The 27,587-nt window shown below is 50.1% G+C and overlaps 2 protein-coding genes and 1 pseudogene across 6 annotated transcripts in view; 1 reads left to right on the top strand and 2 right to left on the bottom strand.

The window, feature by feature from the left end:
• lsm14aa (LSM14A mRNA processing body assembly factor a) overlaps positions 1-4,240 on the bottom strand; it is a 7,817-nt gene extending 3,577 nt beyond the window's left edge. For 2 of the 4 annotated variants that reach the window (XM_074676714.1, XM_074676713.1), the window contains exons 1-3: positions 3,950-4,239; positions 544-707; positions 297-453 (exon numbers count right to left, since the gene is read on the bottom strand). In XM_074676714.1, the coding sequence (XP_074532815.1) occupies positions 297-453; positions 544-707; positions 3,950-4,070 (442 nt within the window). In that variant the 5' untranslated portion in view covers positions 4,071-4,239. Of the gene's footprint in view, positions 1-296; positions 454-543; positions 708-3,949 lie in introns of all 4 variants that reach the window. The other 2 variants (XM_074676712.1, XM_074676715.1) reach the window with 2 other exon arrangements.
• Positions 4,241-4,252: 12 nt separating this feature from the next.
• LOC141795929 (transcription initiation factor TFIID subunit 4-like) lies at positions 4,253-23,147 on the top strand. 2 transcript variants are annotated; one of them, XM_074676710.1, is made up of 16 exons: positions 4,253-4,302; positions 5,379-6,612; positions 7,707-7,873; positions 8,339-8,413; positions 8,686-8,877; positions 8,965-9,087; positions 9,488-9,577; positions 10,769-10,945; positions 11,095-11,170; positions 11,264-11,369; positions 12,161-12,330; positions 13,200-13,330; positions 13,454-13,579; positions 13,724-13,780; positions 15,305-15,427; positions 20,065-23,147. In XM_074676710.1, the coding sequence occupies exons 2-16, from the start codon at positions 5,460-5,462 to the stop codon at positions 20,224-20,226; spliced, it is 2,928 nt and encodes a 975-aa protein (XP_074532811.1). In that variant the 5' UTR covers positions 4,253-4,302; positions 5,379-5,459; the 3' UTR covers positions 20,227-23,147. The 2 variants fall into 2 exon arrangements, with proteins under 2 accessions (XP_074532811.1, XP_074532812.1); XM_074676711.1 differs by having other exon boundaries at positions 8,689-8,877.
• Positions 23,148-23,695: 548 nt separating this feature from the next.
• Positions 23,696-26,863, bottom strand: LOC141796709 (BTB/POZ domain-containing protein kctd15-like; annotated as a pseudogene).
• Between the last annotated feature and the right edge of the window lie 724 nt (positions 26,864-27,587).

Below are 27,587 nucleotides of genomic sequence, written 5' to 3' on the forward strand. Positions count from 1 at the left end.
GCACTTCAACCAATCAGGTTAAAGAGAACAGACTGTGTGTGTGTGTGTGTGTGTGTGTGTGTGTGTGTGTGTGTGTGTGTGTGTGTGTGTGTGTGTGTGTGTGTGTGTGTGTGTGGAGGAGGAAGGGTGGGGCCTGGACCGTCTGAAGCCACTCAGCCGTGACTCCTCCTCCTCAGATCCTCTGGCATGGTTTACGTGGTCCAGGAGCCACAAACAGACCCTGAACCCTTGGATCCATGCCCCCCAGACCCCCTGAAGAGAACCCTTAAGAACCAGAACCACAGGCTGCTGCTTACCCACGCCGACTGGTCCAAACTGGGGGGACACCAGGGGGCTGGTGGTGAACTGGTTGTAGGCAGGGACCGGGGCCCGGTTGAAGAGGCCGTAGGATCCAGCGGACTGAAAGGGGGTGGGAGCGGCAGCAGCAGAGGACGAGCTGGTGCTCATGGACGACTGAGGAGAAGGAGGAGGAGGATGAAGAGGGTCAGTGTTACACACAGTGGAAACACATTAGGACACGTCACACCTGGCTCCACGGCTCACCTGGACTATGGCCGGGTCCTGGGGCAGGGAGCATGTTGGTTTGGGGGGCTCACACACGGTCAGGTCCTTGATGTCGCTGCCTCTGAAGATGATGTACTCAAAGGTGTCGTCTCGAGGGGGGATGGGGCGGTCAGTGGGCCGGTCCTCTGTGCCAAAGGAGCGCACTGAGGAGGGGGGACAGGATCAGACCAACACCCAGGACTTAGGATAAAACCTTTATCAGCAAGACCTTCAAGACCGTCAGCATCAGGCTCATCACTACACCTGCTCATTTAACTACACCTGCTCATGTCACTACACCTGCTCATGTCACTACACCTGCTCATGTCACTACACCTGCTCATGTCACTACACCTGCTCATGTCACTACACCTGCTCATTTAACTACACCTGCTCATGTCACTACACCTGCTCATGTCACTACACCTGCTCATGTCACTACACCTGCTCATGTCACTACACCTGCTCATGTCACTACACCTGCTCATGTCACTACACCTGCTCATGTCACTACACCTGCTCATGTCACTACACCTGCTCATGTCACTACACCTGCGCTCTGCTGCAGAGACACAGGACTCATCTCATCCTTTATTTTCCCTGATTCATTAATTAATCGTAAATATAATCGTCAGAGTAATGGATTACTAAAGTAACTGCTAGCTGCAGCCCTACTGTGAAGATGACGAGGAGGGGGTAAACTGTCACACACACCTTGGTGTGATGAACGATGACTCCATGAGTTTTAATCTACTTGTGCTGCAGCTGTTTTGTGAAAAAGCTGAGGCTAACACTGAGTTTTTGTTTCAGAGACAGGTTGTTTTTCTTTTAATGTAAAGTGTTTTCTTGCTGCAGCCTTTTGACCTGTGTTAGATCATGGAGATGTTTTCTGCTTGTCTCTGCACAGCGTCTCCATGTGGTCCATACTGCCAACCATAACAAACTGTAAACCTCTGACCCACCACTGGGAGTTGTACTCTGCTTTGGTGACCCAGAGGATCACACACTGGTACATTTTTCTTAATAAGGCAGTTTTTGGTCTGCTGCCCCACTATTAATGTGTTTTTATCACCGCTCAGTTTTTGAACAATCGATTCTTAGATTGTGATTTTAATCCCTTATCTTGTGTTTTGTCTGTATCTTAGTGTTTTTACTGCTGCCTGTCTTGTCCTGTCTCTCCATTAAAAGTAGAGCCCGACCGATTAACTGGCCCGATTAATCGGCCTGCCTGATTAATACTGATTAATTGCCCCAATTAATCAGTCGGCCCGATTAAGCCTGTCACCGATTAATCAACTTCGGCCAAAATGTAGCCGATTATAAAAATTTTTGCTCCACAGAGATTCTGGCACTCGTGTTCCTGTGAGTCTGTGTGTTGGGCTGCACGCTGCCTGAGTGCCCGCCCCCTCCGTCCACCATTATCTAATGTAAGACTATAATTCCTCATTTTAACGTTGTTTAAACTGCTCATTGTGTGTTTACATTTTTATTTTTTTTATACTTACTGTGTTTAAAGTTTGACTTACTTATTAAAGGTGTTTACAGCTTGACTTCTTTATTTATGATTGTGTTTACAGCTTGTTCTTATTTCTCATTGTTAACACTACAGTTCTTATGTTGACAGTTTTATTATTTAGGTTCTTCGTTGTAATTTCATAGTGTTCTGTCTCTGTCTTGAATCATATGGATATTATAATAATTTGTATCCATATACAGTATATATCCTGTGTATATCAATGTATTTATGACATATATCAGCTGATATATCGGATATCGGCTTTTTTTTGGCCCCCACTATCGGTATCAGCCCCAAAAATCCCATATTGGTCGGGCTCTACTTAAAAAAGAGACTTTTAATCTCAGTGGGACCAACCTGGTTGGATAAAAGGAAAAGACAAGGAAGGACATTAGGTCTGCAGTTCTCAAGACTGGTCTTGGTTTGACAGGGGCGTGTCCAGATTTTCAGACTGAGGTGTCCATGCTGACCGACACTGATTTATGCAGGGGGGGCATAAATAACGTGAGACCACACTCCAATAAATGACATTAATTATTTGTTTGTATTAAAACTATTAGATTAACAGTGATAGATATAAGGAACATTAGTAGATGCAGTTCACCACTGCCTCCAACAGGAAGTATCTGACAAAAGATGTTATAAGCTGCACTCTGTTTGTGTTTTTATGCACCAGTTACAGCGTGACTGTATCAGTTTCTGCTGTTAATAGCAAACCGCTGTGTGACTGTTCATGAGAAGCTAAAGGGACAATACTGAAAACTGTCTGAATAGTTGAGTCTGACATAAGCCCCGCCCCTTATAGGTCAAACAGCCAATGATGTGTTTGTGTTTAAGATGACAGCTACAGAGACCTGTCAGACTCTGAGGTGGGCTCCTGTCACCCCGGGCTACCCTGTGTGAGGCGCCTCTGCTGACTCATGACTCAAAGCCTAACACACCAGCTAACACACACCAGCTAACACACACCAGCTAACACACACCAGCTAACACACAAGTCAACACACACCAGCTAACACACACCAGCTAACACACACAAGTCAACACACACCAGCTAACACACACCAGCTAACACACCAGCTAACACACACCAGCTAACACACACCAGCTAACACACAAGTCAACACACAAGTCAACACACTCCAGCTAACACACACCAGCTAACACACTCCAGCTAACACACACCAGTTAACACACACCAGTTAACACACACCAGTTAACACACTCCAGTTAACACACACCAGCTAACACACAAGTCAACACACACCAGCTAACACACACCAGCTAACACACAAGTCAACACACACCAGCTAACACACACCAGCTAACACACACAAGTCAACACACACCAGCTAACACACACCAGCTAACACACCAGCTAACACACACCAGCTAACACACACCAGCTAACACACAAGTCAACACACAAGTCAACACACTCCAGCTAACACACACCAGCTAACACACTCCAGCTAACACACACCAGTTAACACACACCAGTTAACACACACCAGTTAACACACTCCAGCTAACACACACCAGCTAACACACACTCACAGCTGACTGAGCCCAACTCAGAGTCAACGTTTTATCCTGTTGTAATGGCTCATGGTCGGATTAAAGCTCGGTCGTTGTTTGTGTGTGTGTTTGTGTGTGTGTGTGTGTGTGTGTGTGTGTGTGTGTGTGTAGCTAACACTAATAACAGCCTCTGACTGCTCACAGTTAGCCTCCTGCTAATGTTATTAATTAGTGAAACCAGGTCTCAGAGTACAGACTCCCGCCTGACAGTAGACCGGGTTTTGATCATTACCCCTGTATCAGGCAGCTCGCCCCGGTCTGAGCTGAACCCGGGTCCGAACAGAACCTGTCTGGACCACCAGTCCATGTTACCTTTAGCCAGAGCCACCGTGGAGTTCTCGGTGTCGATGGTGTACAGGATCCCCTCGTAGCGGATCTCGGCCTTGGAGATCAGGCTGATTTTACTGCCCAGGTAGGGCGTCCCGCCGCTCATGGTGCCTCCTGGGTCTCTCGGTCCGAACAGGGGGCAGAATGAACGGTCCCTCCGAACCACGAGTCTACCGGGACCGAATCTGGACTGGGTTTATCTGGTTTCGGGTTTTCCTCCAGGTCACTGCTCACCGCTACAACATGGCTGCCTCCTCCTCCATCCAGGGGCTGTGAGCGCGGGGCTAACGGGAAGTCATGATATCGCGTGACTTCACTCAGCCATGAGCTCTAGATCTGTGAGTACTAGAAGAGCCAACACAACAAGTCTGTGCGTTACACAGAATCATTTTAATAAATGCTTTCATTTCCCGCCCTTAATGAGTCAAACATGTAATTATTTAATGTGAAAAAAGAAACAGCCCGTTGAGTTTATTCTACACTAACTTCAACATCCTCCGTGTTTAAAATGACTGATAGATAAGATACATGTGAGAAGAATACAACAAGAGACAAGTAAGAGCAGTAACAAAACAGACTATGAACAGATATACACACATTAACATGTATTTAAGGTGTATTCATGGAGAAAAAGACCAGAGACAGACTGTTCACATTAACATATTAACAGTAGTAATAAGGACAAATACGAAATATATCCATATATATCTAAACCAAACAAGAAAACAGAATAAATATGAATATGAATGTCAGTGACAGAATAAATATGGGTATTTTAGTCCAAGTGTTTTGTTTAGTAAAATAGACCTAAAAATACTCACTTTGTACTGTATCATACTATAAAACCCTAAACATTGACACAGTCAGGGACATTTTGTGTAAAGTTCTGCTGTTTGGAATAGCACATATAGAATAGATCAATAGGACAGAATTACTTTATTGATCCCAGACTGGGAAATTGTTGAAAGACTAAAAACCTATCAAAGTGCAAAACTTTTCTAGCCTATTCCTGCTGTTTAATTATCCTTCCAAATCTAACTTTCACTTTATTTTTTGAAGCATTAATTTATTAGGACTGTTATTAGTTTGCAGAGTTACTGGGCTGACTTTTGTTGTTTCACATCGATGACACTAACTGGGTGTAAATGGAGCTGTAGCAGCAGGTGTCAGTAATGACAGACATGAGCTTTTAGCTTGTTTGGGAGGCTCAGAGTTGTTATGGTCAGAACTTTAAAGAGGAATGTCAGGTGCAGAGTGTTCAGGCTCAGGTTTATTTAAAAACTAAAGGATCCGGACTCTGCCTGAAGAACAGGTCCCACAGAGACCCTCTCCCTGCCAGTCCTCTGTGAGACCCTGTTTGAACCTCAAACCCTGGCCGGAGCGCCGAGCTGACAGGAAACTCTGTCTGTTCTAGGTCTATGCTTGAAAACAACGCGGATCCTGCGCGCATGCGTACATTCTAAAATACGATTTGCACAACGGTCCAGGATCAAAGATGGCGGGAGCCCGCGACCCGCTGGAGGACATGCTCTGCTCCGAGGTGGACGAGAAGGCTGTAAGCGACTTGGTGGGCTCCCTGGAGTCCCAGCTGGGCGACCCTAAGGCTCCCGGGGCCTCCTACTCCGACGGGAAACGGGACTCCGCTCCTCCGCCGGTCACTCCGTTCTCAGGGAAAGTACGCGATCCAGTGGGGTCTGTGGAGCCGCCGCAACAAGGGCATCCAAAACCGGGGTTAAACCAGGACCCGGGCGCCAATGAGCCCCTCTCCGGTAAAACCCTGTCCTCCTCTACCTCCTCCGGGGCCGCCGGGGCCGTGATCCCCTCCGGTGCTGCCCCACAAACAGTTGGAGCTTCTCCCACCATCTCCCCCGCACCGGGACCCGGAACTTTGAGCACTCAGTCCGGGGCGGCTAGCTTCCCCCGGGCTGCAGTCCTGGGTCCGAGCGCGGCTCCCAGCCCCAGCACCGGCCCCACGGGGGACCCGATCCGGACTGCCTCTCCCGGACCTCAAAGTTTGAACGGCAGCGCCGGAGCTGTGAAGTTGGTGAACTCCCCCGCAGCCCCCCCAGCGGCCGGGACCGGGTCTGTCATCAGTACTGTCAGTCCCGGAGGGTCCACCATCATCGCCCCCATGGCCTCCCAGCCCGGGTTCCCCGGACCTCAGACCTCAGCTCCTGGAGCTCTGCAGAGACACCCCAGCCCGGTGGCCCAGAACGGAGTGGACCCCAAAGGGGCCCAGCTGGTGGTGCGGGGGTCCCCCTCCCCCTCAGCTTCGTCCTCTCAGGTCCTGAACCACAGCACCCCTCTGATGCACACCAAGATGCTGCTGCCCAGTCAGCCGGTCTCTGGGAGCTCCGTGATCCTGACCAGTACCCCCCCTCCGGCTGTGGTCCAGTCCCCCATCAGCCAGACTCAGAACGGGACCAGTACGACTGCTGGGGGGGTGAAGCCTGCGGTGAACGGGGTGGGACAGCCCACCGTGGCCCTGGTCAGACCGCCTGGCGCTCCCGTGGTGGCGACCTCCATCCAGCAGCAGAGACCCGGGCTGGTCGCCGCCCCCAGAGCGGCGGCCCCTCAGCCCCCGCTGGCAGTCCGGCCCCAGCAGCAGACCACCATCCAGCTGCCCCCCGGGTTCACTATGCCCCCAGGTGAGTTCCCCACATGTGCCCACCTCTGGTAGGGGCTCAGGTGCCTCAGAGGTAGAGAGAGAGCTGTGACATCACTTCCTGTGACTGTAAAAGTTCCTACAGAGTCCAGAGAGACTTTCAGAACCAGAACCACCAGTCTGCTGATTAGTCCGCCTGTCTGCAGTTAGTGTGTCTCTGGGTCTGAGGCTGGTCTGGTCTGGCTGTGGGAGGAGCTACAGAAAGACAGGAAGTGATGTCACAGATCTGTTGTGACCAGGTTTTTACTGTTGACAGCTTCCTTTAGTCAAGGCGAACTGTAACTGATCCTGTCTGTGACTGTTTCATGTCTGTAGTGTCTGTTTCTACGTCCACTAACTCTGTCAGTTACTGTCTGTTCCTGTCTGTGACTGTTTGCTCTCTTTGCTCTCCGTCTGTTCTGTCGTTTATTCTGTCACTGTTACAGTCTGTTTGTTTCTGTTACTGTGTCTGTGTTTCTGTGTTTCTGTCTGTGTTTCTGTGTGTCTGTGTTCCTGTCTGTGTTTCTGTCTGTGTGTCTGTGTTTCTGTCTGTGTTTCTGTCTGTGTGTCTGTGTTTCTGTCTGTGTTTCTGTCTGTGTGTCTGTGTTTCTGTCTGTGTTTCTGTCTGTGTGTCTGTGTTTTTGTGTTTCTGTCTGTGTGTCTGTGTTTCTGTCTGTGTTTCTGTGTTTCTTTTCTGTGTTTCTGTCTGTGTTTCTGTGTTTCTTTTCTGTGTTTCTGTCTGTGTGTCTGTGTTTCTGTGTCTGTGTTTCTGTCTGTGTGTCTGTGTTTCTGTGTCTGTGTTTCTGTGTTCCTGGTGCTGACATCAGAGCTTGTGATGCTGTGTTTGTTTTGACCCGTGGTGGTCTGATGTGACCTTTGACCCTGAGTTTCTGGGTTGACTCTGAGGATCATGAATGTGGGCTCTGGCTGTGTGAGCTGGTCTCACCTGGTGTTTTCAGAGATGGGGGATTTCTCTGAACGGGGGTTTTGAAGGTGGAGCTGAGAGTTTTCAGGAGCCTGCAGATTATTCTGACCCGATCCCAGAGCGGGACCAGGTCAGGCTGGTTCTGCTCACTGACTCCTCTCCTCCTGCTCCAGGTATGGTTCTGGTCCGGACAGAGACGGGTCAGCTGGTGATGGTCCCTCAGCACGTCCTGGCTCAGGCTCAGGCCAAGACCCAGCAGGGCCAGACGGTCGCCAACATCACGCAGAGACCGGCCACGCCCACCGCCGGGGCCACCATCCGAGTGTCCACGGCGTCCACGGTGAGTGTTACAGACCACAGCAGGTCCTCCTCGATCCACCACGGGCCGGACTCCTGTTTCTGCAGGGGTGAACCGGTTTACAGGGACCAGATCCAATGGGACAGGAAGTCAGAGGCAGGAACCACGAATACACACCCAGAGACTTTCACAATAAAACAACGTGTGTTCAGACCCCACGGTACTCATCGTACCCCAGCCAGACCAGGAGGAGCAGGGTGAGGTTTCACAGCCCACCAGGGACCAGGGGAGGATCATGAGGAGGGGTTTGACTGTACAGATAGTCCTCCTGGTCTACAGATAGTCCTCCTGGTCTACAGATAGTCCTCCTGGTGCGGTCTCTGTGGTAAACAGAGGGTCTGATTCTTTGCTGCTGGTGCCGGTCTCTTGAAGTCTGGTCTCCTGGTTTCCTGGTCCCGTCAGTCCTGAACCTGAATGATGGTTTTTCTCCCCCCCTGTCGTCTGCAGGCTCCTCAAACCGTCCGCCTGGCCACCCCCACCCAGACCAGAATGGTCCAGTCCCCCTCCACCACCACAGTACAGGTGAGTGAACACATATGACATCATCCTTCAGCTTCAGCCAATCAGAGCAGGTCTCAGTGATGACACACACACACACACACACACACACACACACACACACACAGAGGTCTCTGAGCTCCTGAAGGACTGTCCCCACACCCGACCTGGGACCCAGGGAGGGTCTGGACTGGGGAAACCAGCTGGTTCTGTGAATCTGCTCTCAAAGATAAACCATCAGTCCGTGTCTGATGTTCCCGTGTTTTTCTCTCCTGATGGCGTCCCACGTTTCCCAGAAGGCCATCACAGTGGCCCCGGGCGGAGCGACGGTGACGGTGAACATGACCACCCCTCAGAAGGCCCAGACCGTGATCACAGCAGGGGGGGCGCCTGTGGCCAAACCTGCCAGTGTCCCAACCACGCCCCTGGCCAGCACGCCGACCGCCACCACCACCACGCCCACCAACAGAGTCACGGTGGTGTCACAGGTCAGGCCCCGCCCAGTTCTCTCTGCTGAACACGCTCCAGCCTCACACAGACTCATCCTGAGGCTTTTATTTTGACATCTCAAACAGGAAATGCAAGAAAACGTGAAGAAGTGTAAGAACTTCCTCGCCACGCTCATCAAGCTGGCGTCCCACAACTCCCCGTCCCCGGAAACCTCCAAGAATGTGAAGGCCCTGGTCCAGGACCTGCTGGTGAGACCCTTTCTCCATCCAGTCCGTTCTGGGATTATACTGGGATTAAACTGGGATTATACTGGGATTATACTGGGATTAACTCACTTTATTCTGGTTTTATTCTGGGATCATACTGGTTTTATTCTGGTTTTATTCTGGTTTTATTCTGGGATCATACTGGGACAGTCTGGTGTAGTGGGTGGAGGATAATCTGGGTTCCTGTTTGGTTCAGACTGAGATTATTTCTTGATTTATTATTGTTTTTATTTGTGGTTGATTCTGGATCTAGGTCGATGTTATTCTTTGGGAACCAGGAAGATCTCATGTCTAACGTGTGTGTGTGTGTGTGTGTGTGTGTGTGTGTGTGTGTGTGTGTGTGTGTGTGTGTGTGTGTGTGTGTGTGTGTGTGTGTGTGTAGGATGCAAAGATTGAGCCTGAGGAGTTCACCACTCGGCTGCAGGCCGAGCTCAAGTCCTCCCCACAGCCCTACCTCATCCCCTTCCTCAAGGTACCAACAAACAGCGCTACACCCACAACTACACCTTCAACAACACCACTACACCAACTACTTAGGGCTGCAACAACTAATCGATTGAATCAATTAAAATAGTTGCCAACTAATTTGATAATCAATTTCAATTGGCAACTAATCGCGGGTGTTTTGGTGCATGTAATTGTAGCTTACAGTAAGTTAGTTAGGAGGAGATGAGCCTGCTCTCTTGCCGTAGGCTAATGAAAGAGGTGCGCATGCACTGGAAATGAGTCAGTGGTCAGTTATATTTGTAGATTCAGGAATATTTCCAATAAAGAGAAAGCTGTGATAAAATATTACTGAAGAAAAAATGCTTTTTATTTTCTTTATTACTGTTTAGAAAATACCTGAAACAATTTAAAGCTAAATCATAAAGGAAGGAGCAAAAATGTGTCATTATCTGATTAATCATTTAAATAATCGCCTGATTAGTCGATTATGAAAATACTCATTAGTTGCCCTACAACAACTACACCTTAAAGAAACACCACTACACCAACTACTACACCTTAAAGAAACACCACTACACCAACTACTACACCTTAAAGAAACACCACTACACCAACTACTACACCTTTAAGAAACACCACTACACCAACTACTACACCTTAAAGAAACACCACTACACCAACTACTACACCTTAAAGAAACACCACTACACCAACTACTACACCTTAAAGAAACACCACTACACCAACTACTACACCGCAATGAAACACCACTACACCAACTACTACACCTTAAAGAAACACCACTACACCAACTACTACACCTTAAAGAAACACCACTACACCAACTACTACACCGCAATGAAACACCACTACACCAACTACTACACCTTAAAGAAACACCACTACACCAACTACTACACCTTTAAGAGTTACAATGAGAACTACCATAACTAGTTTTACTGTCTGCTGGTTTAACCGGTCTCTGGACTGTCCCGGGTCTGAAAGGTTCAGTGTTTCTCGGTCTGATGTAATCAGAGCTGGTCAGACTGAAAACTGATCACAGCTGTCTCTGATCAAACCCTCGTCTTAGTGAAGTTGAGACGTTGAGTTAAACGTGAATAAAAACAGGAACGATGATTCGTTCTCCACCTGCTGGTGGTGCAGTGGATGTTTTTCTCTCCTCACCTGTTTCCTGTTCGTTGCTGTCCCTCCTCAGAAAAGTCTCCCGGCCCTCCGTCAGTCTCTGCTCAGCAGTCAGCAGTCTCTGGTGACCCCAAGCACCTCCACGCCTCCCGTCGCTGCGCCCGGCTCCGTCACCACCATCAGACCACGCCTCCCCATCAGCCCCACCAGCAGCACGGTCCGACTGAACCCACCGCTCTCCAACACTCTGGTACGAGTCTGTCAGAACCGAAACCCTGAACCCAGAGCCCCACCCTGTCCCTGCTGGACCAACATGGTCCCTCTGTCCCTGCTGGTCTAACATGGTCCCTCTGTCCCTGCTGGTCTAACAAGTCTGTGCTGGTCTTTGTGTCCCTGTAGGCTGTGAACAGAGCAGGGGTGCAGAGCGTTCAGTCACGCTCACCTGTGGTCTTCAGTCACACGGTCAGACCTCAAGGTGAGTCCTGTCCTCAGCCTGGCGCCCCCCCTCTTACAGAATCCCTCAGGTGGACCGGCCCAGATTGACCCTGTCACATGTGTCTTCCTACAGGAACTCTGGTCAGAGGTCCAACCACCATCATCGGGAAGTCTCCGGCTCACCTGGCAGCTCAGGCCAATCAGAAGAAGCTGAGTGATCCTGGGGGCGGGACTTTCAGGTAAAGTCTGAGTCTGTTTTTCACCCTGGGACCAGCTCAAAGGTCTCTGAGGGTTTTTTAGGTCATGTTGGACACAAACAGATGAGCTGACCACACCGAGCCGCTCCGAGCCGCTCCGAGCCGCTCAGTCAGTCTGAAACCTTCCTGAAGACCAGGACGGAGATAAAACCACTTCCTGCTGATGAAGGTCAGACATGTGGGGCTGTAAACTCTGAGGTGATCCTCCAGGAGGATCAGACAGGATCTCTAGATCCTAACCACAGGAAATCAGAGGAGGACTGAGCAGAGTTCATCAGAGTCCTCTGTCAGAGCTCTGAGGACCAGCTGCTCACCTGTCAGGTGCAGTTGTCAGGACAGCCAGCAGAGGGCAGCGTCTGCCTGTCACAGAGCTGGATCTGTGCGCTCTCCTCAGGTAGAAACCAGGACCCAGGGCTCAGGTAAACAGGAGACCTGTGGTCCAGTCTGTAACTGCCTGTGGGTCTGAGGTCTGGTCAGTACTGGTCTGCTGGGTCTACAGTCCCTCTGGGGACAGGATCCTGCTGAACTCTACTGTTGAGACCTGCACTGAAACAATCTGAATTAAACAGAGAGATCTGAGCCCCCTAAGAAGGAACCTGGTCCTCATTGGAGCTTCAGGGTGAAGAGGGTCTACCTGTGCCCATCGGGTCTTTCTGATGCCTCAGGGTGGCGCTGTCTCGCCGCTCCAAGGAGACCAAACAGAAAACTCCAACTCTGAGTGTGAGTCCATGTTTGAGCAGGAGTGAGTGACCGTGTCTTTTTCCAAACCTCAGAGATGATGACGACATCAACGACGTGGCGTCCATGGCCGGCGTCAACCTGAATGAGGAGAACGCCCGCATCCTGGCAACCAGCTCCGAGCTGGTGGGGACCAAGATCCGGTCCTGTAAGGACGAGTCCTTCCTGCCCACAGGCCTGCTGCACCGCCGCATCCTGGACACAGGTACGCTCACCTGTCACAGAGACCAGTCACACATGTGGATCTGCCAATCAGCTGTTAGTGGGGAGAACTACAAATCCCAACAAAGCCCCAAAACTATGAGTCATAATAATAATAAATGTATTCATATTCTGCTTTAAAAAACTCACAGACACTTTTCACCTGTTTAAAACAACACAAGCAAGAAACACGCGTCACACAGGACAACATGACACGTTTAGTCCCAACAAAGCCAGAAACTACAAATCCCAAAAACCCCTAAAACTACAAATCCCAAAAAAGCCTTAAAACTACAAATCCCCAAAAAAAGCCTTAAAACTACAAATACCCCAAAAAAGTCTTAAAACTACAAATCCCAAAAACCCCTAAAACTACAAATCCCAAAAAAGCTGTAGAACTACAAATCCCAAAAAAGTCTTAAAACTACAAATCCCAAAAAAAGCCGTAAAACTACAAATCCCAAAAAAGTCTTAAAACTACAAATCCCAAAAAAAGCCTTCAAACTGCAAATCCCAAAAAAGCTGTAGAACTACAAATTCTAGCAAAGCCTTAAAAAAAATCCAAATTTGGAAATCCCTTAAACTCTAAATATCAACATATGCTGTGTTTCGTTTGTGTTTGGAACTCAGATTTTCTGGGTTTAGAGTAAGAACGCCCCCCGAGCTCCTAAACAGGAAGTATAAAGGTCTGGAACAGGAAATGGCCAGCTCTCAGACAGGAAGTGGGCAACTACAGTACGAAGCCCTTAAACAAGAGATACAGAGCTCTTTAAGAAGATGTACCCCGTTCCTTTACTAGAAGAACCAAGCTCTTAAACAGGAAGTGACCTCCACTTAAACAGGAAGTGACCCTCTCCTGCTTCCTCTCTGTAGCTAAGAAGCTCGGGGTCAGCGAGGTTCCTCTGGAGGTCGTCAATCTGATCTCTCACGCCACCCAGTCCAGACTGCGCTCCCTGCTGGAGAAGGTTTCAGCCGTCGCTCAGCATCGAACAGACGGGGGCAAGGCAAGAACACACACACACACACACACACACACACACACACACACACACACACACACACAGACACACAGACTTAAACGGACCAAGTATATTCATATATAATGACTGCTTCCTCCTCCTCCTCAGGATGAAGAGCATCACGAGCAGACGACAGACGTGCGCTCTCAGCTGCGTTTCTTCGAGCAGTTGGAGCGGATGGAGAAACAGAGGAAAGACGAGCAGGAGAGAGAGATCCTGCTCAAAGCTGCCAAGGTGACTGCTCCCTCACCTGTCCCTCACCTGTCCCTCACATTTCTCTCACCTGTCCATCATTTATCTAAAGAGTAAACACACCTGAGCTGTGATCAGGTGTGTGTGGATCCTCCTCTCAGTGTGTATTTGTGTGTTTACCTGCAGAGTCGAGCCCGGCAGGAGGACCCGGAGCAGGCGCGCCTGAAGCAGAAGGCTAAAGAGGTACGTCCCCTCTGTCTGAGCTTTGGTACAGTCTGGATGTTCAGGGACCTGTCCTGTCATACCACCTGGTGTCCAGCAGGGGGCGCTCACAGCTGATGAGGATAAAGAGTGAGGACCTGAGTGTTTCAGGTTTCATAGAGTCAGAGCTGTCAGGTGAGAGGATCAGTCAGACTTCTGTGTGCAGAGACAGGGACGAAAACCTGAGGGGGACAGCTGAGCAAGAACCAGATCACCTCTGCACCAGATCCCCTCTGAACCAGATCCCCTCTGAACCAGATCCCCTCTGAACCAGATCCCCTCTGCACCAGATCCCCTCTGAACCAGATCCCCTCTGAACCAGATCCAGCACTGCAAACCTTGATCTGTGATGAGTCCAGATCAGCTCAGTCCATGTGGCTCCACAGCTTGGAGCGAGTCAGCAGACGCTCAGCACAGAGAGGGATCAGCCAGCAGGGGGCAGTGTAGAGCTGGGTGACCGGAGGAGGTTTCCAGATTAAAGGTGAAGAGTTTCTGACGGTCTGCAGCGCCCCCTGTCTGTCTGACTCCAGTCTGCAGCTCCACCCCCTCTTTGTGCCTAAGCCTGACACACACACACACACACACACACACACACACACACACTCACACACTCTGTGTCCTGACCTCCTGCTGGCTCACCCCCTGAGGCTGCAGCAGGCAGAGTCATGGCAGCTTCAGGGTGAGCCAGTGGGTGCTGGGGTCACAGGTCATTACCCATGAGCCTCTGCTCCAAGGCCTGAGGGGAGGTCTCTGCAGGGTTCAGCAGGTTCAGTGTCCTCATTAAGAGGAGTGTGTGTTTCAGCTCCGGTGTGTGTGTGTGTGTGTGTGTGTGTGTGTTTCTCCTCAGATATTAAAGCTCCTGTGTGTGTGTGTGTGTGTGTGTGTGTGTGTGTGTGTGTGTGTGTGTGTGTGTGTGTTCTCCTCAGATATTAAAGCTCCTGTGTGTGTGTGTGTGTGTGTGTGTGTGTGTGTGTGTGTGTGTGTGTGTGTGTGTGTGTGTGTGTGTGTGTGTTTCTCCTCAGATATTAAAGCTCCTGTGTGTGTGTGTGTTTCTCCTCAGATATTAAAGCTCCTGTGTGTGTGTGTGTGTGTGTGTTTCCTCCTCAGATATTAAAGCTCCTCTGTGTGTGTGTGTGTGTGTGTCTCCTCAGATATTAAAGCTCCTCTGTGTGTGTGTGTGTGTGTGTTTCCTCCTCAGATATTAAAGCTCCTCTGTGTGTGTGTGTGTTTCCTCCTCAGATATTAAAGCTCCTCTGTGTGTGTGTGTGTTTCTCCTCAGATATTAAAGCTCCTCTGTGTGTGTGTGTGTGTGTGTGTGTGTGTGTGTGTGTGTGTGTGTGTGTGTGTTTCTCCTCAGATATTAAAGCTCCTCTGTGTGTGTGTGTGTGTGTGTGTGTGTGTTTCTCCTCAGATATTAAAGCTCCTCTGTGTGTGTGTGTGTGTGTGTGTGTGTGTTTCTCCTCAGATATTAAAGCTCCTCTGTGTGTGTGTGTGTTTCGTCCTCAGATGCAGCAGCAGGAGCTTGCTCAGATGAGACAACGAGACGCCAACCTGACAGCCCTCGCCGCCATTGGACCACGCAAGAAGCGTAAGATGGATTCACCTGGAGGGTCGACGTCAGGGTCAGAGGTGAGGATCAGAAACTTCTGGAAGGATCAGTGAGCTGAGACGGTGTGTGCGTCTTTTCAAGAGACAGGACAGGAAGTGATTGAGGTTAACCACGACGGAAACACAGTGACAGACACACGTTAACCTGCACAGCTGACTCTGATACACACACACACTCATACACACACACACACATACACACACACACGATGACAGACCATTAAACTTCTGATCTGGAAAGCTGGACCAGGATCCAACTCAGAGTCCAGACATTAGTCTGAAACCAGAGTGTCATTAACACGTGTGTGTGTGTGTGTGTGTGTGTGTGTGTGTGTGTGTGTGTGTGTGTGTGTGTGTGTGTGTGTGTGTGTGTGTGTGTGTGTGTGACCTTTCCTGTCTCTCTTTCTGACTGTGACCATAGTTGAGTGAAGGGGGTTAGTCTCTGCCTGCAGCTCTGTGGTGGGTGCCCCCCCCCCCAGCCCTGGGGCAGCCATAGATGGAGCTCTGCAGTGAGCCGGGGGGGGTTAGGGGGGGAGGGGGATGTTTCACAGCCTGGGGAGTTTTCTGCCCCCCCCCCCCAGCAGAGCAGACACAGAGTGTGTGTGTGTGTGTGTGTGTGTGTGTGTGTGTGGGGGGGGGGGGGGGGGGGGGTCCAACTCTGGGAAATGTGAGAGATGTGATGGCCTCATATCAGCTGATCCTGAACTGGTCCTGGATCAGCTGGTCTGATGTGGTCTACAGTCCCTGCAGGTCTAGAAAGAGGACAGTTGGCCTGAGTGCCCCCTCCACGACCAGGACCGGATCTCTCTGAGCATGTGCAGAAGTGTCTCTGTCCTTCAGCAGGTGAACAGGCTGTAACCATGGAAACATGATCCCTGATGCCCAGAGAGACCAGGTCTGAGGAGGACTCACTCTGAGGATTCTGATCCTCCACAGACCCTGATCCAGACCTTACAGCCTGTTCACCTGCTGCAGGACAAAGACCCCTACTGCACATGCTCAGAGAGATAAAGGACCTGAAACGGGTCCAACATGGTGCTGGGTTTACGCTACGTCCCACTGTGCTCGGACCTGGGGGGTCAGGAGTGGGGATGAGGTCATCTCTGAGTCCAGCGTTCCAGCTGCCGTGTCGTAAAAACTTTCCATCAGGGGGCGATATATCCTCAAAGCTACACGACGATGTTTTTTAGGAACTTTGTGATAAGAATATTTATGATGATGCAGGTAAAAATGAACAACCAGTGGTTGCTGCTTCTGAATAACAGAACTTTTACTGCTTTACACAGTGTGAAGCCACTTCTCCAAACATTTACCACGACCACACAGGCTGTAAACACAGTGAGTAGGTCAGATCAGGGAAAAACTTCATCATCATATAACAACACGTTCTTTCTATGCGGACACCAACAGAGAGAAGAAGGCGTGGACTGAAGCTGCTGAAGTTTAGGGAGGGCCAGATTAGCTTAACATGCTAATTAATTACCATGAAAGAACGTGGTCATGGGTGGATTCCTGCAGGAACATGTGGTTCTCCTGTGATCTCAGGAATCCAGCTGCTGTGGGTGCTGCCCTGCTCTGTGCTGCCAGCGCTCTATAGATGCAACATAACCATATCCCCAACAATTTTCTCTCTGTCTGCTCTCTGTTTTCTCTCTGTCTCCTCTGTGTCTGCTCTTTGTCTGCTCTCTGTCTGCTCTCTGTCTGCTCTCTGTCTGCTCTGTGTCTGCTCTGTGTCTGCTCTTTGTCTGCTCTTTGTCTGCTCTCTGTCTGCTCTGTACCTGCTCTCTGTCTGCTCTCTGTCTGCTCTCTGTCTGCTCTGTGTCTGCTCTCTGTCTGCTCTCTGCCTGCTCTCTGTCTGCTCTCTGCCTGCTCTGTGCCTGCTCTGTCTTCTCTCTGTCTTCTCTGCGTTTTCTCTGTTTTCTCTCTGTCTGCTCTTTGTCTGCTCTTTGTCTGCTCTCTGTCTGCTCTCTGTCTGCTCTCTGTCTTCTATCTGTTTTCTTTCTGTCTTTTCTCTGTTTTCTCTCATTTTTCTCTCTGTTTTCTCTCTGTCTGCGCTCTGTCTGCTCTCTGTCTGCTCTGTCTTCTCTCTGTTTTCTTTCTGTCTTCTCTCTGTTTTCTCTCTGTTTTTTCTCTGTTTTTCTTCTGTTTTCTCTCTGTTTCCTCTGTTTTCTCTCTGTCTTCTCTCGGTTTTCTCTCTGTCTTCTTTCTGTTTTCTCTCTGTCTTCTCTCTGTTTTCTCTCTGTTTTCTCTCGGTTTTCTCTCTGTCTTCTCTCTGTCTTCTCTCTGTTTTCTCTCTGTTTTCTCTCTGTCTTCTCTCTATTTTCTCTCTGTTTTCTTTCTTTTTTTTCTCTCTGTTTTTTCTCTGTTTCTCTCTGTTTTCTCTCTGTCTTCTTTCTGTTTTCTCTCTGTTTTCTCTCTGTTTTCTCTCTGTTTTCTCGGTTTTCTCTCGGTTTGCTCTCTGTTTTCTCGGTTTTCTCTCTGTTTTCTCTCTGTTTTCTTTCTGTTTTCTCTCTGTTTTCTCTCTGTCTTCTCTCTGTTTTCTCTCTGTCTTCTCTCTGTTTTCTCTCTGTTTTCTCTCTGTCTTCTCTGTTTTCTCTCTGTTTTCTCTCTGTTTTCTCTCGGTTTTCTCTCTGTTTTCTCTCTGTTTTCTCTCTGTCTTCTCTCTGTTTTCTCTCTGTCTTCTCTCTGTTTTCTCTCTGTTTTCTCTCTGTCTTCTCTGTTTTCTCTCTGTTTTCTCTCTGTTTTCTCTCTGTTTTCTCTCGGTTTTCTCTCTGTTTTCTCTCTGTTTTCTCTCTGTCTTCTCTCTGTTTTCTCTCTGTTTTCTCTCTGTCTTCTCTGTTTTCTGTCTGTTTTCTCTCTCCCTGCATGTGTTGTCCTGCAGACTCTCTGAGCAGCTGCAGATGAAGCCTGGTGTTACTTGTTTCTCTCTTCACTAACCAAGCTGCTGTGAATCTGTCGTGTAGTTGTCACAGGCTGCTCGGGGCCCTGAGGGATGGCGAGGGGGCGGGGCTAATCTGAAGCCTGATCAGGCCTGCAGACAGGAGCTATAGGGCGGGCTGCACGCGCCTCGGGGCCCGGCAGACACACAGGCTCCAACATTTCACCATCTGTGCAGAGAGGATGAGGAGAGGGAGGAAGAGGAAGCAGAGACATTGAACACGCCATGACATCATCAGTCATGTGACTCAAAAGTTCTACGCCCACACCTCGACCCAGAGTTTATACTGTTTATTATAATTAGACATGTATATAGAGCTGTGTGTGTGTGTGTGTGTGTGTGTGTGTGTGTGTGTGTGTGTGTGTGTGTGTGTGTGTGTGTGTGTGTGTGTGTGTGTGTGTGTGTGTGTGTGTGTGTGTGTGTGTGTGTGTGTGCCTGGCCTGCAGGCTGTGTGGCTTCATAATGCTCTGATTGTGTTCCTGTTTGGACCTGGAGCTTCATTCCTATCCTGTGCTGTCAGCTCTGCCTGCAGGCCCCGCTCCTCACACAGCAGCTCACACACACACACACACACACACACACACACACACACACACACACACACACACACACACACACACACACACACAAAGGAGTCCATCTTTGGAGTGGTTGCGGCGTTGTATTCAGAGCCATCAGAGCTCCTTGCTTGTTGTTGTCGGTCTGGGTGAATGAGAGGCAGAGAGCATGCTGGGAGCAGGAAGCAGCTTCTGCTGTAATCACAGCAGAGAGGCTGCGCTCACACACCTCTGACAGCTACAAGGAGAGACCGTCAAGAAACCTTTTCCTACAGGTTTAGAGCTGGAGGAAACATCCTGCAGTTCCCTGAGTGTCCACCAGGGTCTGTGTCCAGCCGTGAGTCAGTCCCCATAGAGCTCCAGCTGATGCTGTCTGGGCGTGTCCTCAGCTCAGGGTTCACTCAGTGAGCGCTCCTTCCTCCCCTCCTCTCTGAGCCTGAATGTCCCCGCCCCAGCTCGCTCTGCCCCCCAGGACTCTGATCCTGGGAGGGTCGTGGGAGGGTCCTGGGGCCTGTTGGAGCAGAGTGGAGCGCTGTGTGAGGAGTAGCTGCAGGGCCTGGGTGTTACCTGTCCTCAGGCTGCAGACACACCTGAGCAGAGAGGGTGTGGTGCTGCTGCTGCAGGTCTGGACTCAGACAGGGATTAGAGGAGTGTGGGAGACCTGGTTCAGGTTTCAGGCGTCCTCACTGAGTCTGAACTTCAGTCAAACAGGTTTTCAGCGCCTGCTCTGTGAATCTGATGTTGAACATTTCTGTGCTCTCTGACCCTCTCTGACCCTCTCTGTGCTCTCTGACCCTCTCTGACCCTCTCTCTCTGACTCTCTCTGACCCTCTCTGACCCTCTCTGACTCTCTCTGACCCTCTCTGACCCTCTCTGACCCTCTCTGACTCTCTCTGACCCTCTCTGACTCTCTCTGACTCTCTCTGACCCTCTCTGACTCTCTCTGACCGTCTCTGACCCTCTCTGACCCTCTCTGACCGTCTCTGACCCTCTCTGACCTTCTCTCTCTGACTCTCTCTGACCCCCTCTGACCCTCTCTGACTCTCTCTGACCCTCTCTGACCCTCTCTATGACCAGCTCTGACCCGCTCTGACCCTCTCTGACCCTCTCTGACTCTCTTTGACCCTCTCTGACCCTCTCTGACCCTCTGTTTCCCCCTCCAGGTGGCCTCAGGTTCGGGTGCCGGCTCGTCCTCGGCGCCCTCGTCACGCCAGCAGCTCCGTCAGCGGATCACACGAGTTAACCTCAGGGACTTCATCTTCTGTCTGGAGCAGGAGCGCTCCACGGCTCGCTCTCTAACGCTCTACAAGGCGCTGCTGAAATGAGGAGCGCCACTACCACAGACACAGACTGGATCCTGCCCTCCTCATCCTCATCCTCCTCGTCCTCACCTTCCTCCTCCTCATCCTCCTCCTCCTCAGAGCTGTCTGTGATGGCCTCCTGCTGTGTTTTAACCTTCAGTCTCAAACTGTCTCTCCTCTGACGACACGAGGAGGCGCCTGCAGCTCCACCAGGAGCCTGGGTCCAGTCTGCAGCTCCATCAGGAGCCTGGGTCCAGTCTGCAGCTCCATCAGGAGCCTGGGTCCAGTCTGCACACTCAGCCCACCTCATAGGGGGTCAAACACATACACAGACAGACCCTCAGACCCTCACAGAGCGTGTTAGCATCGTGGTTTACCTGTAGCTGTGGGTCATGAACCAGCGGACCTCCATCAGGAGCTGTTGGGTGGTGGGCTCAGGGGGGTCAGCTTCAGTTGGACTCAGTCTGATCAGAAACCGCTTCCTGTCATTAGTCCGGGGCTGTGCCAGCATCAGGACGTGTTGGGACCGTTAGCAGAGCAGCGTTAGCTTCGTCCTGTCTCTTTAAGAGATCACTCCTGTGTGGACTCTTTAGGCTAACTCTGTTAGCATCCTTAGCTATTGCTTATTCCGGTCCAGGCTTTTAATTGGACACATCCTAGTTAAGCCCCGCCCCTGATGTCATGTAGCCCCGCCCCCTGAGGGTTAAATCCTGAAACGTGTTTTTAATCTCAGATTAACAGAAACCGTCTGACTCTGCTCTGTGCGAGCGAACCGCTTCAAACCTGAACCAGCGCCATGTCACATAAACACGTTTGATCAAGAAGACCTGACAACTACATTACCCACAATACACCTCAGCCTGGTCCAGCCACGTGTCGTACTGAGCCTCAGATTCCAGCAGGAACAGGAAGTTCACCCGGCAGAGTTTCTGTGTTGTTTGGTCCTCAGCGCTGACCGTGCTCTGAGACGCTGTCTGACCTGACCCCACGTCTCTGTGGAGGGGGGCAATGTGCAGATCTGATCCAGGTCCAGGTCCAGAGCTCCTCAAACATGTTTGTTAGACCTGGTCTCTGTGTGAGACCTGGTCTCTGTGTTAGACCTGGTCTCTGTGTGGAGCTGTGGGTCTAACACTCAGGACGCTGAAGTCAAAACGTCTCCTAAGTTTCTTCTTTTAGAGGCGCCTCAGGCGCCGTTTGGACGGTGCGTTTGTTTTAACGTTCATGAAATCATGACGCGGTTTTATTAAAACACATGAAATCATCAGAGAACTGTGAAGCTACGGACAGAAGGTCGTTCATTTTACAGAGCGTGTGCGTGTGTGTGTGTGTGTGTGTGTGTGTGTGTGTGTGTGTGTGTGTGTGTGTGTGTGTGTGTGTGTGTGTGTGTGTGTGTGTGTGTGTGTGTGTGCGTGTGTGCGTGCGTGCGTGTGTGTGTGTGTGTGTGTGTTTGTGTGTGTGTGTGTGTGTGTGTGAGACAGCTAAAGGAACAGTTCAACACTCAGATGAACCCTCTTCTCTGAGACTCAGGTCAGATTAGCTTAGCATAAATGCTAAGCTATCTGTTTTAGTCTGGCTGTTTCCACATGTTGCTAGTGATGCTAAACTGAACTAGCTCTGAGTGCCACAGTAACAAGTAATTGCTAATCTGAGCTAGCTGTTTCTATTCTACATTCTTGGCTAAGCTAGTTATGCTAGCCAAACGATCCATTCCCCTCTATTGTTAGTTGTTATGCTAAGCTAATCTAACTGACCCCCTTGTTTACAGAAATATTTGTTTTTATGCTAAGGTAACCTGATCCTTCCTGGTCCTCTAGATAAGCTAAGCTAGTCTGAGCTCACCTTCACACACATTCCCCTCTGTTAGCTGTGTCCTCATACATCTGCAAGCTAGCTGTCAATCCAGGTTTCAAGACGCCATGCTAAGCTAAACTAACTGATGTCTCTTTATCAGTCCAAATGCTAAGCTATGTTAGCCTTGTTCCCAGTTTTTAATCATTGTGCTAAGCTTAACTAGTTTTCAACCTGATTCCAGTCATTTTGTTAAGCTAAGCTAGTCTGCCTTCCGTTTTTAAAGTCATTATGCTAAGCTAAACTAGCCTTCACCTGTTTTTGATCTTTATTGGATAAGTTATGGGCAGGTCCAGGTTCTGCTTCTGGTCCTGGTTCTGATCAATAAGCTGAGCTAAAGTAGCTCAACTAGCTTATCTCTAGGTTACAGCTACTTAGTTAAGAATGCTAACTTGTGAGTATTCTTGATGCTAAGGTAACAAGCAGCTAGCTGTAGCCTCCTGATTGGCTGGATTAGCCTCCAGACGTGGGTCAGACTCAGAGAAGAGGATCTGAGAGATGAACTCCTCCTTTCAGAACCGCTAACGTCGCGTTGCTCGCCACACGGAGCTGGCTCTCCTCATTTAAGATACGCTCACTCAGGCTACGCTAACCACGGCTAACCACGGCTCAACAGGGCTAACTGACACAAAACTACAAACTGATCATCAAACTTTATTCCTCCTCCTCCTCCTCTCGTCTTCATCCCTGCTGTCATCTGGTTGATCTTTGGTGTCATCCTGGTTTCTGGGACTGACCCTGAAGCAGCTGCGCGCCCCCTGCGGCTGACCCTGCAGCAGCGCCCCCCTGTGGCCAACCTGGGTCTGTGGACTGGTGGAAATGCGGCGTAGCTTCACAGTTTGAGCGCGTGGAGCAGATTAGGGACAGGTGTGATCACTGAAGGCTTGAACACACCAACTTTCCCCTTGTTTCGTTTCGGGCATTTGGTTAGTGCAGTCTGTAGCTCGACCTGCTGGTGGCGCTGTGCTATACCTTCTGTATATTCAGTCACAGGATCACCTGTCAAGGAAGGACACACTTTTTTGGACTATTTATATTTCCTACATTCTGTATTCAATCCTGACGCATTTCAGGCAATGCAATTTTACAGTTGTTTGTACCTTTGCAAAAAAAATGAAATAAAGAAAATGAGAAAGAAGCTGGTTGCCGTGGTGATTTAAAGAGACAGAACACAGTTTGACAGTTTTCTCTTTTTATCATCAGTCTATAAAAACAGAGGCAGGGAGCTAACAAAGCACACATTAAATACAGGTTTATAAAAGGAGGGACTTACAAAATCAAAGATGGCCGCTCGTATCACAGCAAAGATCAACAGAGCAAAGATTATTTACACAAACAGCTCAGATTAAATCTGAGCTGATTAAATCTGATAACCAGGAGCAGATTTTAGAAAGAGACTGAGTAATCCAGATTCTGTTGATCCTGATCAAACCTCCAGGTGCTGGATTATTTCTGGATTATTACTGGATTATCACTGGATTATTTCTGGATTATTACTGGATTATTACTGGATTATTTCTGGATTATCACTGGATTATTTCTGGATTATTACTGGATTATTACTGGATTATTTCTGGATTATTACTGGATTATTACTGGATTATTTCTGGATTATTACTGGGTTATTTCTGGATTATTACTGGATTATTACTGGATTATTTCTGGATTATTACTGGATTATTTCTGGATTATTACTGGATTATTACTGGATTATTTCTGGATTATTACTGGGTTATTTCTGGATTATTTCTGGGTTATTTCTGGATTAATGGTTTTCTGTCGTCAGCGCTGGATTAACGATGATAACAGAAAACCAAAGAAAAGTTTTGATTCACTTAAAGGATTAAAAAATAAAAAAAAAAACCTTCTGTCTCATCAGGAGGTCTTGGAGGTCTTGGACCAGCTGGGAGGGTCTCAGCGTGGGGATTTTGACGCCCCCTGTGGTCAAAATGTGCAGCACATCGTCTCATTGTTGGTCTGGATCCGGTGATCATTAGAAGTCTGGGTCAAAGTGGATTACCAGATCCTGGATATAAAAATTAATGTTCTGATCCGGACTTAACTCTTTGAGTGTCCTGGTCCTGGTCCTTGTTCTGAGTCCAGTCCAAACTGGCTTTGCAGAGGTCATGGGTCACCTCTGGTCAAGGATCCAGGTAACGGTGTCTTGGTGGTCCTGGTTAGTCGAGAGGTTCCTGTTTGATCCGGATCGGGGTGCTGGTGATGGACTGGCTGTGCCGCAGGTCCCGGCACAGGACGTACTCGCTGAACTGGACGAGTCTACGCCGCCGCCGCAGGACGCCTTGATGCTGAAACCTTTCTGAAAGAGACGCTCCAGGACCTGGAACCAGAGAGACACCAGACATTAAAGGGTGCGTACGAGGTCTTTAGACCCTTCCACTGTCCAGCAGGGGGCGACTCCTCTGGTCCTGAACCAGTCTGATCCTGTAGAGGTCTGTGAGAAAACTGTCCCCCTTACAACCTGTAGGTTTTTTCTTTGATCAGCTCGTCCTCTACACTGCTTTGACCTCATTTTGAGTGTCCAGCAGGGGGCGACTTCACCTGTAGACCTGAAGCAGGGGAGGAGCTAGATCTTGGACACGTGGGGCTGACATGTGACCGCCATAAAAACCACACGCCAGGGAAACACAGGTGTTTACTACTGGTTTGGAGCTAGCCACAGTTAGCATCAAACAAACAACAACACTGATGCTCCATGCTAACACCGCTAGCTGTAGCTAATAACAAAATATCCTCTCGCCCATATATGGTAGTTCCTGACTCAACATGACGACACACAAACAACTTCACAACCAGAGCGATGGATGATGTCACTGAGGCCCCGCCCACAGCTCGTGCACAGACAGGATGGCAGCTGTGTGTGTGTGTGTGTGTGTGTGTGTGTGTGTGTGTGTGTGTGTGTGTGTGTGTGTGTGTGTGTGTGTGTGTGTGTGCATGCGTTCACCTGCACAGAGTTGAGTCTGCAGTAGCCGTTCAGGGGAACCGGATCACGTGGGTCGGGTCCTGATTCCAGCCAGCGTTCACAGAGTTGCACATGACGTCTCCGGTCTCGGGGAAGACCTCCTCTATCAGGACTTTCTCTCCGCTCAGAGCGATCCGCTCTCCCAGGTCGGGGGTCACCCGGACCACCAGACACTCGCAGGGCGCCACCCGCTGCGCCTCCCGCTCCGCCTGCCAGCGCTCCAGCTCTCGAACCATGGGGGTCAGCTGGTAGAACCGGGCCTCCTCGTAGAGCTGGGGGAAGTCCTGGAGACAGAGGGGGGCGGAGTCAGACTCAGGTGGGTTCACAGGTGACAGAATCAGTCACATGACATTTAAGATCTGATTGGCCCCCACAAAATGAGCATGACTCGTTCCTGTAAGGTCAAGCTGCAGCGCCACCTACAGGACCGTGCTCACATGTAGCAGGGAGAGAGGGCGGAGCAGATTTCAGTGATCTGGTTTGGTCCCTGTGGACCATCAGAGACTCAAAGACCCTGAGACCCCCTCCTCCTCCCCCCTCCTCCTCCCTCTCCTCCTCCTCCTCCTCCTCCTCACACTGATCCTGACAGAGAGCTGCTGCTGGCCCCGGGCCTCTCACTATCAAAGCCTCCCCACACACACACACACTCACACACACACACTCACACACACACACTCACACACACACACTCAGGCTTGATGTGTTTTATAAAGCGGGTTTGTGTCTGCGGGCGTTTTGTCATCCTGAGCAGAATAAAAGAGGCAGAACTCCCCGACTACAGCGAGGAGGACGACAGACATGCAATATGCTGCTGCTCACACACACACACACACACTCTCACTCACACACACAGTAATTTAGTAAAACACACACTATGCGAGCTGTAAGCGACTCTGCGAGGCCGGCGGCGTTCATCACAGCGTCAGAATCTGTAGAGTTCAAAGCGTCGCTGCTATTTGTTTAATACCAGCCCTGAACACACACACACACACACACACACACACACACACACACACACACACACACACACACACACACACACACACACACACACACACACACACACACACACAGTGTTTGATCTGTAAATTTTCTGTTGTGAAATCTGAACTCTTCTTCTTCAGATGAATCAATCTGCGTGGACCAATCAGATGCGAGTGTTTCCTGTTTCCTGTCTCACCTTGAAGTCCTCAGGTAGCAGCAGCTTACAGGTGCGCAGGAAGCTGAGGATGTACCTGAAGATGTCTCCGTCTCTGTCGATGAAGTAGTGCTGCTTCAGACTGTCCAACACGATGGGCTCCACGCCGTTGAACAGACGACTGATCCTGCAGGGGGCGCCAGAGACACGGCTCAGCACACACATGTGATTCAGTCCCTAACGAGACCACACCCCCCTGCTCCACTCCCAGACTCCCAGACTCACCTGGACTCGGGGAACTTGGTGAGGGTTGCCCAGGCTGCTGGTGTACATGTGCCCGCCCACGTCGATGTGCACGGGGGCGTTGGCCTTGGTGAGCTGAGCCGGGGAAGGGATCCCCTGAGCCGTCATGGGGGACACAGGCGAGCGACTCAAAGACATCCTGGACATGCTCCGCCCCTCCTGGCACAGGTGACAACAACAGCGATAGGGTGAGAACGCACCTGAACACACAGAGCAAGCGCTAACCTGCAGTTCCCTGAGTGTCCACTAGAGTCTGTGTCCAGCTGTGAGTCAGTCCCCATAGAGCTCCATGTTAAACAAACTGCAGTTCCCTGAGTGTCCTCTAGAGGCTGTGTGGAGCTTAAACTTTTTATTTCCTCTATCAGATTAAATCCAGTCCCTCCCTGCTTCATGGCCGTCTGATGTGGTCTGATGTGGTCTGATGTGGTCTGATGTGGTCTGATGTGGTCTGATGTGGTCTGAGGGGGTATGAGGGGTCCATGGGGGTCTGTGGAGTGCAGCAGCCCCCTGATGAAACAGGCTGTGATGACCTGGGGGGGTCCAGCCTCGCTCTGGATTAATTGACCCCTCCCCCCTCAGAGTCTGCACAGAGGAGCTTTGAAGCATGAAAGGTGAACAGGAGGAGGCCCAGCCCGGCTCTGCCCCGAGGCCTGCACCCGCCCCGGGCCAAACCGACAAACACGCTGTGTGTGTGTGTGTGTGTGTGTGTGTGTGTGTGTGTGTGTGTGTGTGTGTGTGTGTGTGTGTGTGTGTGTGAGAGAGAGAGAGAGAGAGAGAGAGAGACTTAAGTTTTCTCTGAAATCTGAGGAAACAACAGAGACCCTGGTCCAGGTATCAGTTCTGACTGTGGACCGGGGTCTCTGTGTGCTCGTGAGTTTACAGGTGATCACAGGTGAGAGCAGGAGACTGACTGAGGATCAGGTCTGTAAACACACCTCTCAACATGAGGGTCAGAGCAGATCTCAGGGTCAGACTCTGACCTTTCAGTCCTCTCTGCTGTCCTTTCACCTTAGACTGGATCATCTCTGACCTTTCAGACCCCACAGACCCCCAGGAACCAAACCCTGCTCAGTGTGCACAGATCTGCTCCTCAGTTGGGAAACAGTGTTTTCACAC

This window comes from Halichoeres trimaculatus, unplaced genomic scaffold, assembly GCF_033239565.1.
Source record: "Halichoeres trimaculatus isolate MK-OKI-2021-1 unplaced genomic scaffold, fHalTri1.1 fHalTri1_scaffold_10, whole genome shotgun sequence".
Lineage (NCBI taxonomy): Eukaryota > Metazoa > Chordata > Actinopteri > Labriformes > Labridae > Halichoeres > Halichoeres trimaculatus.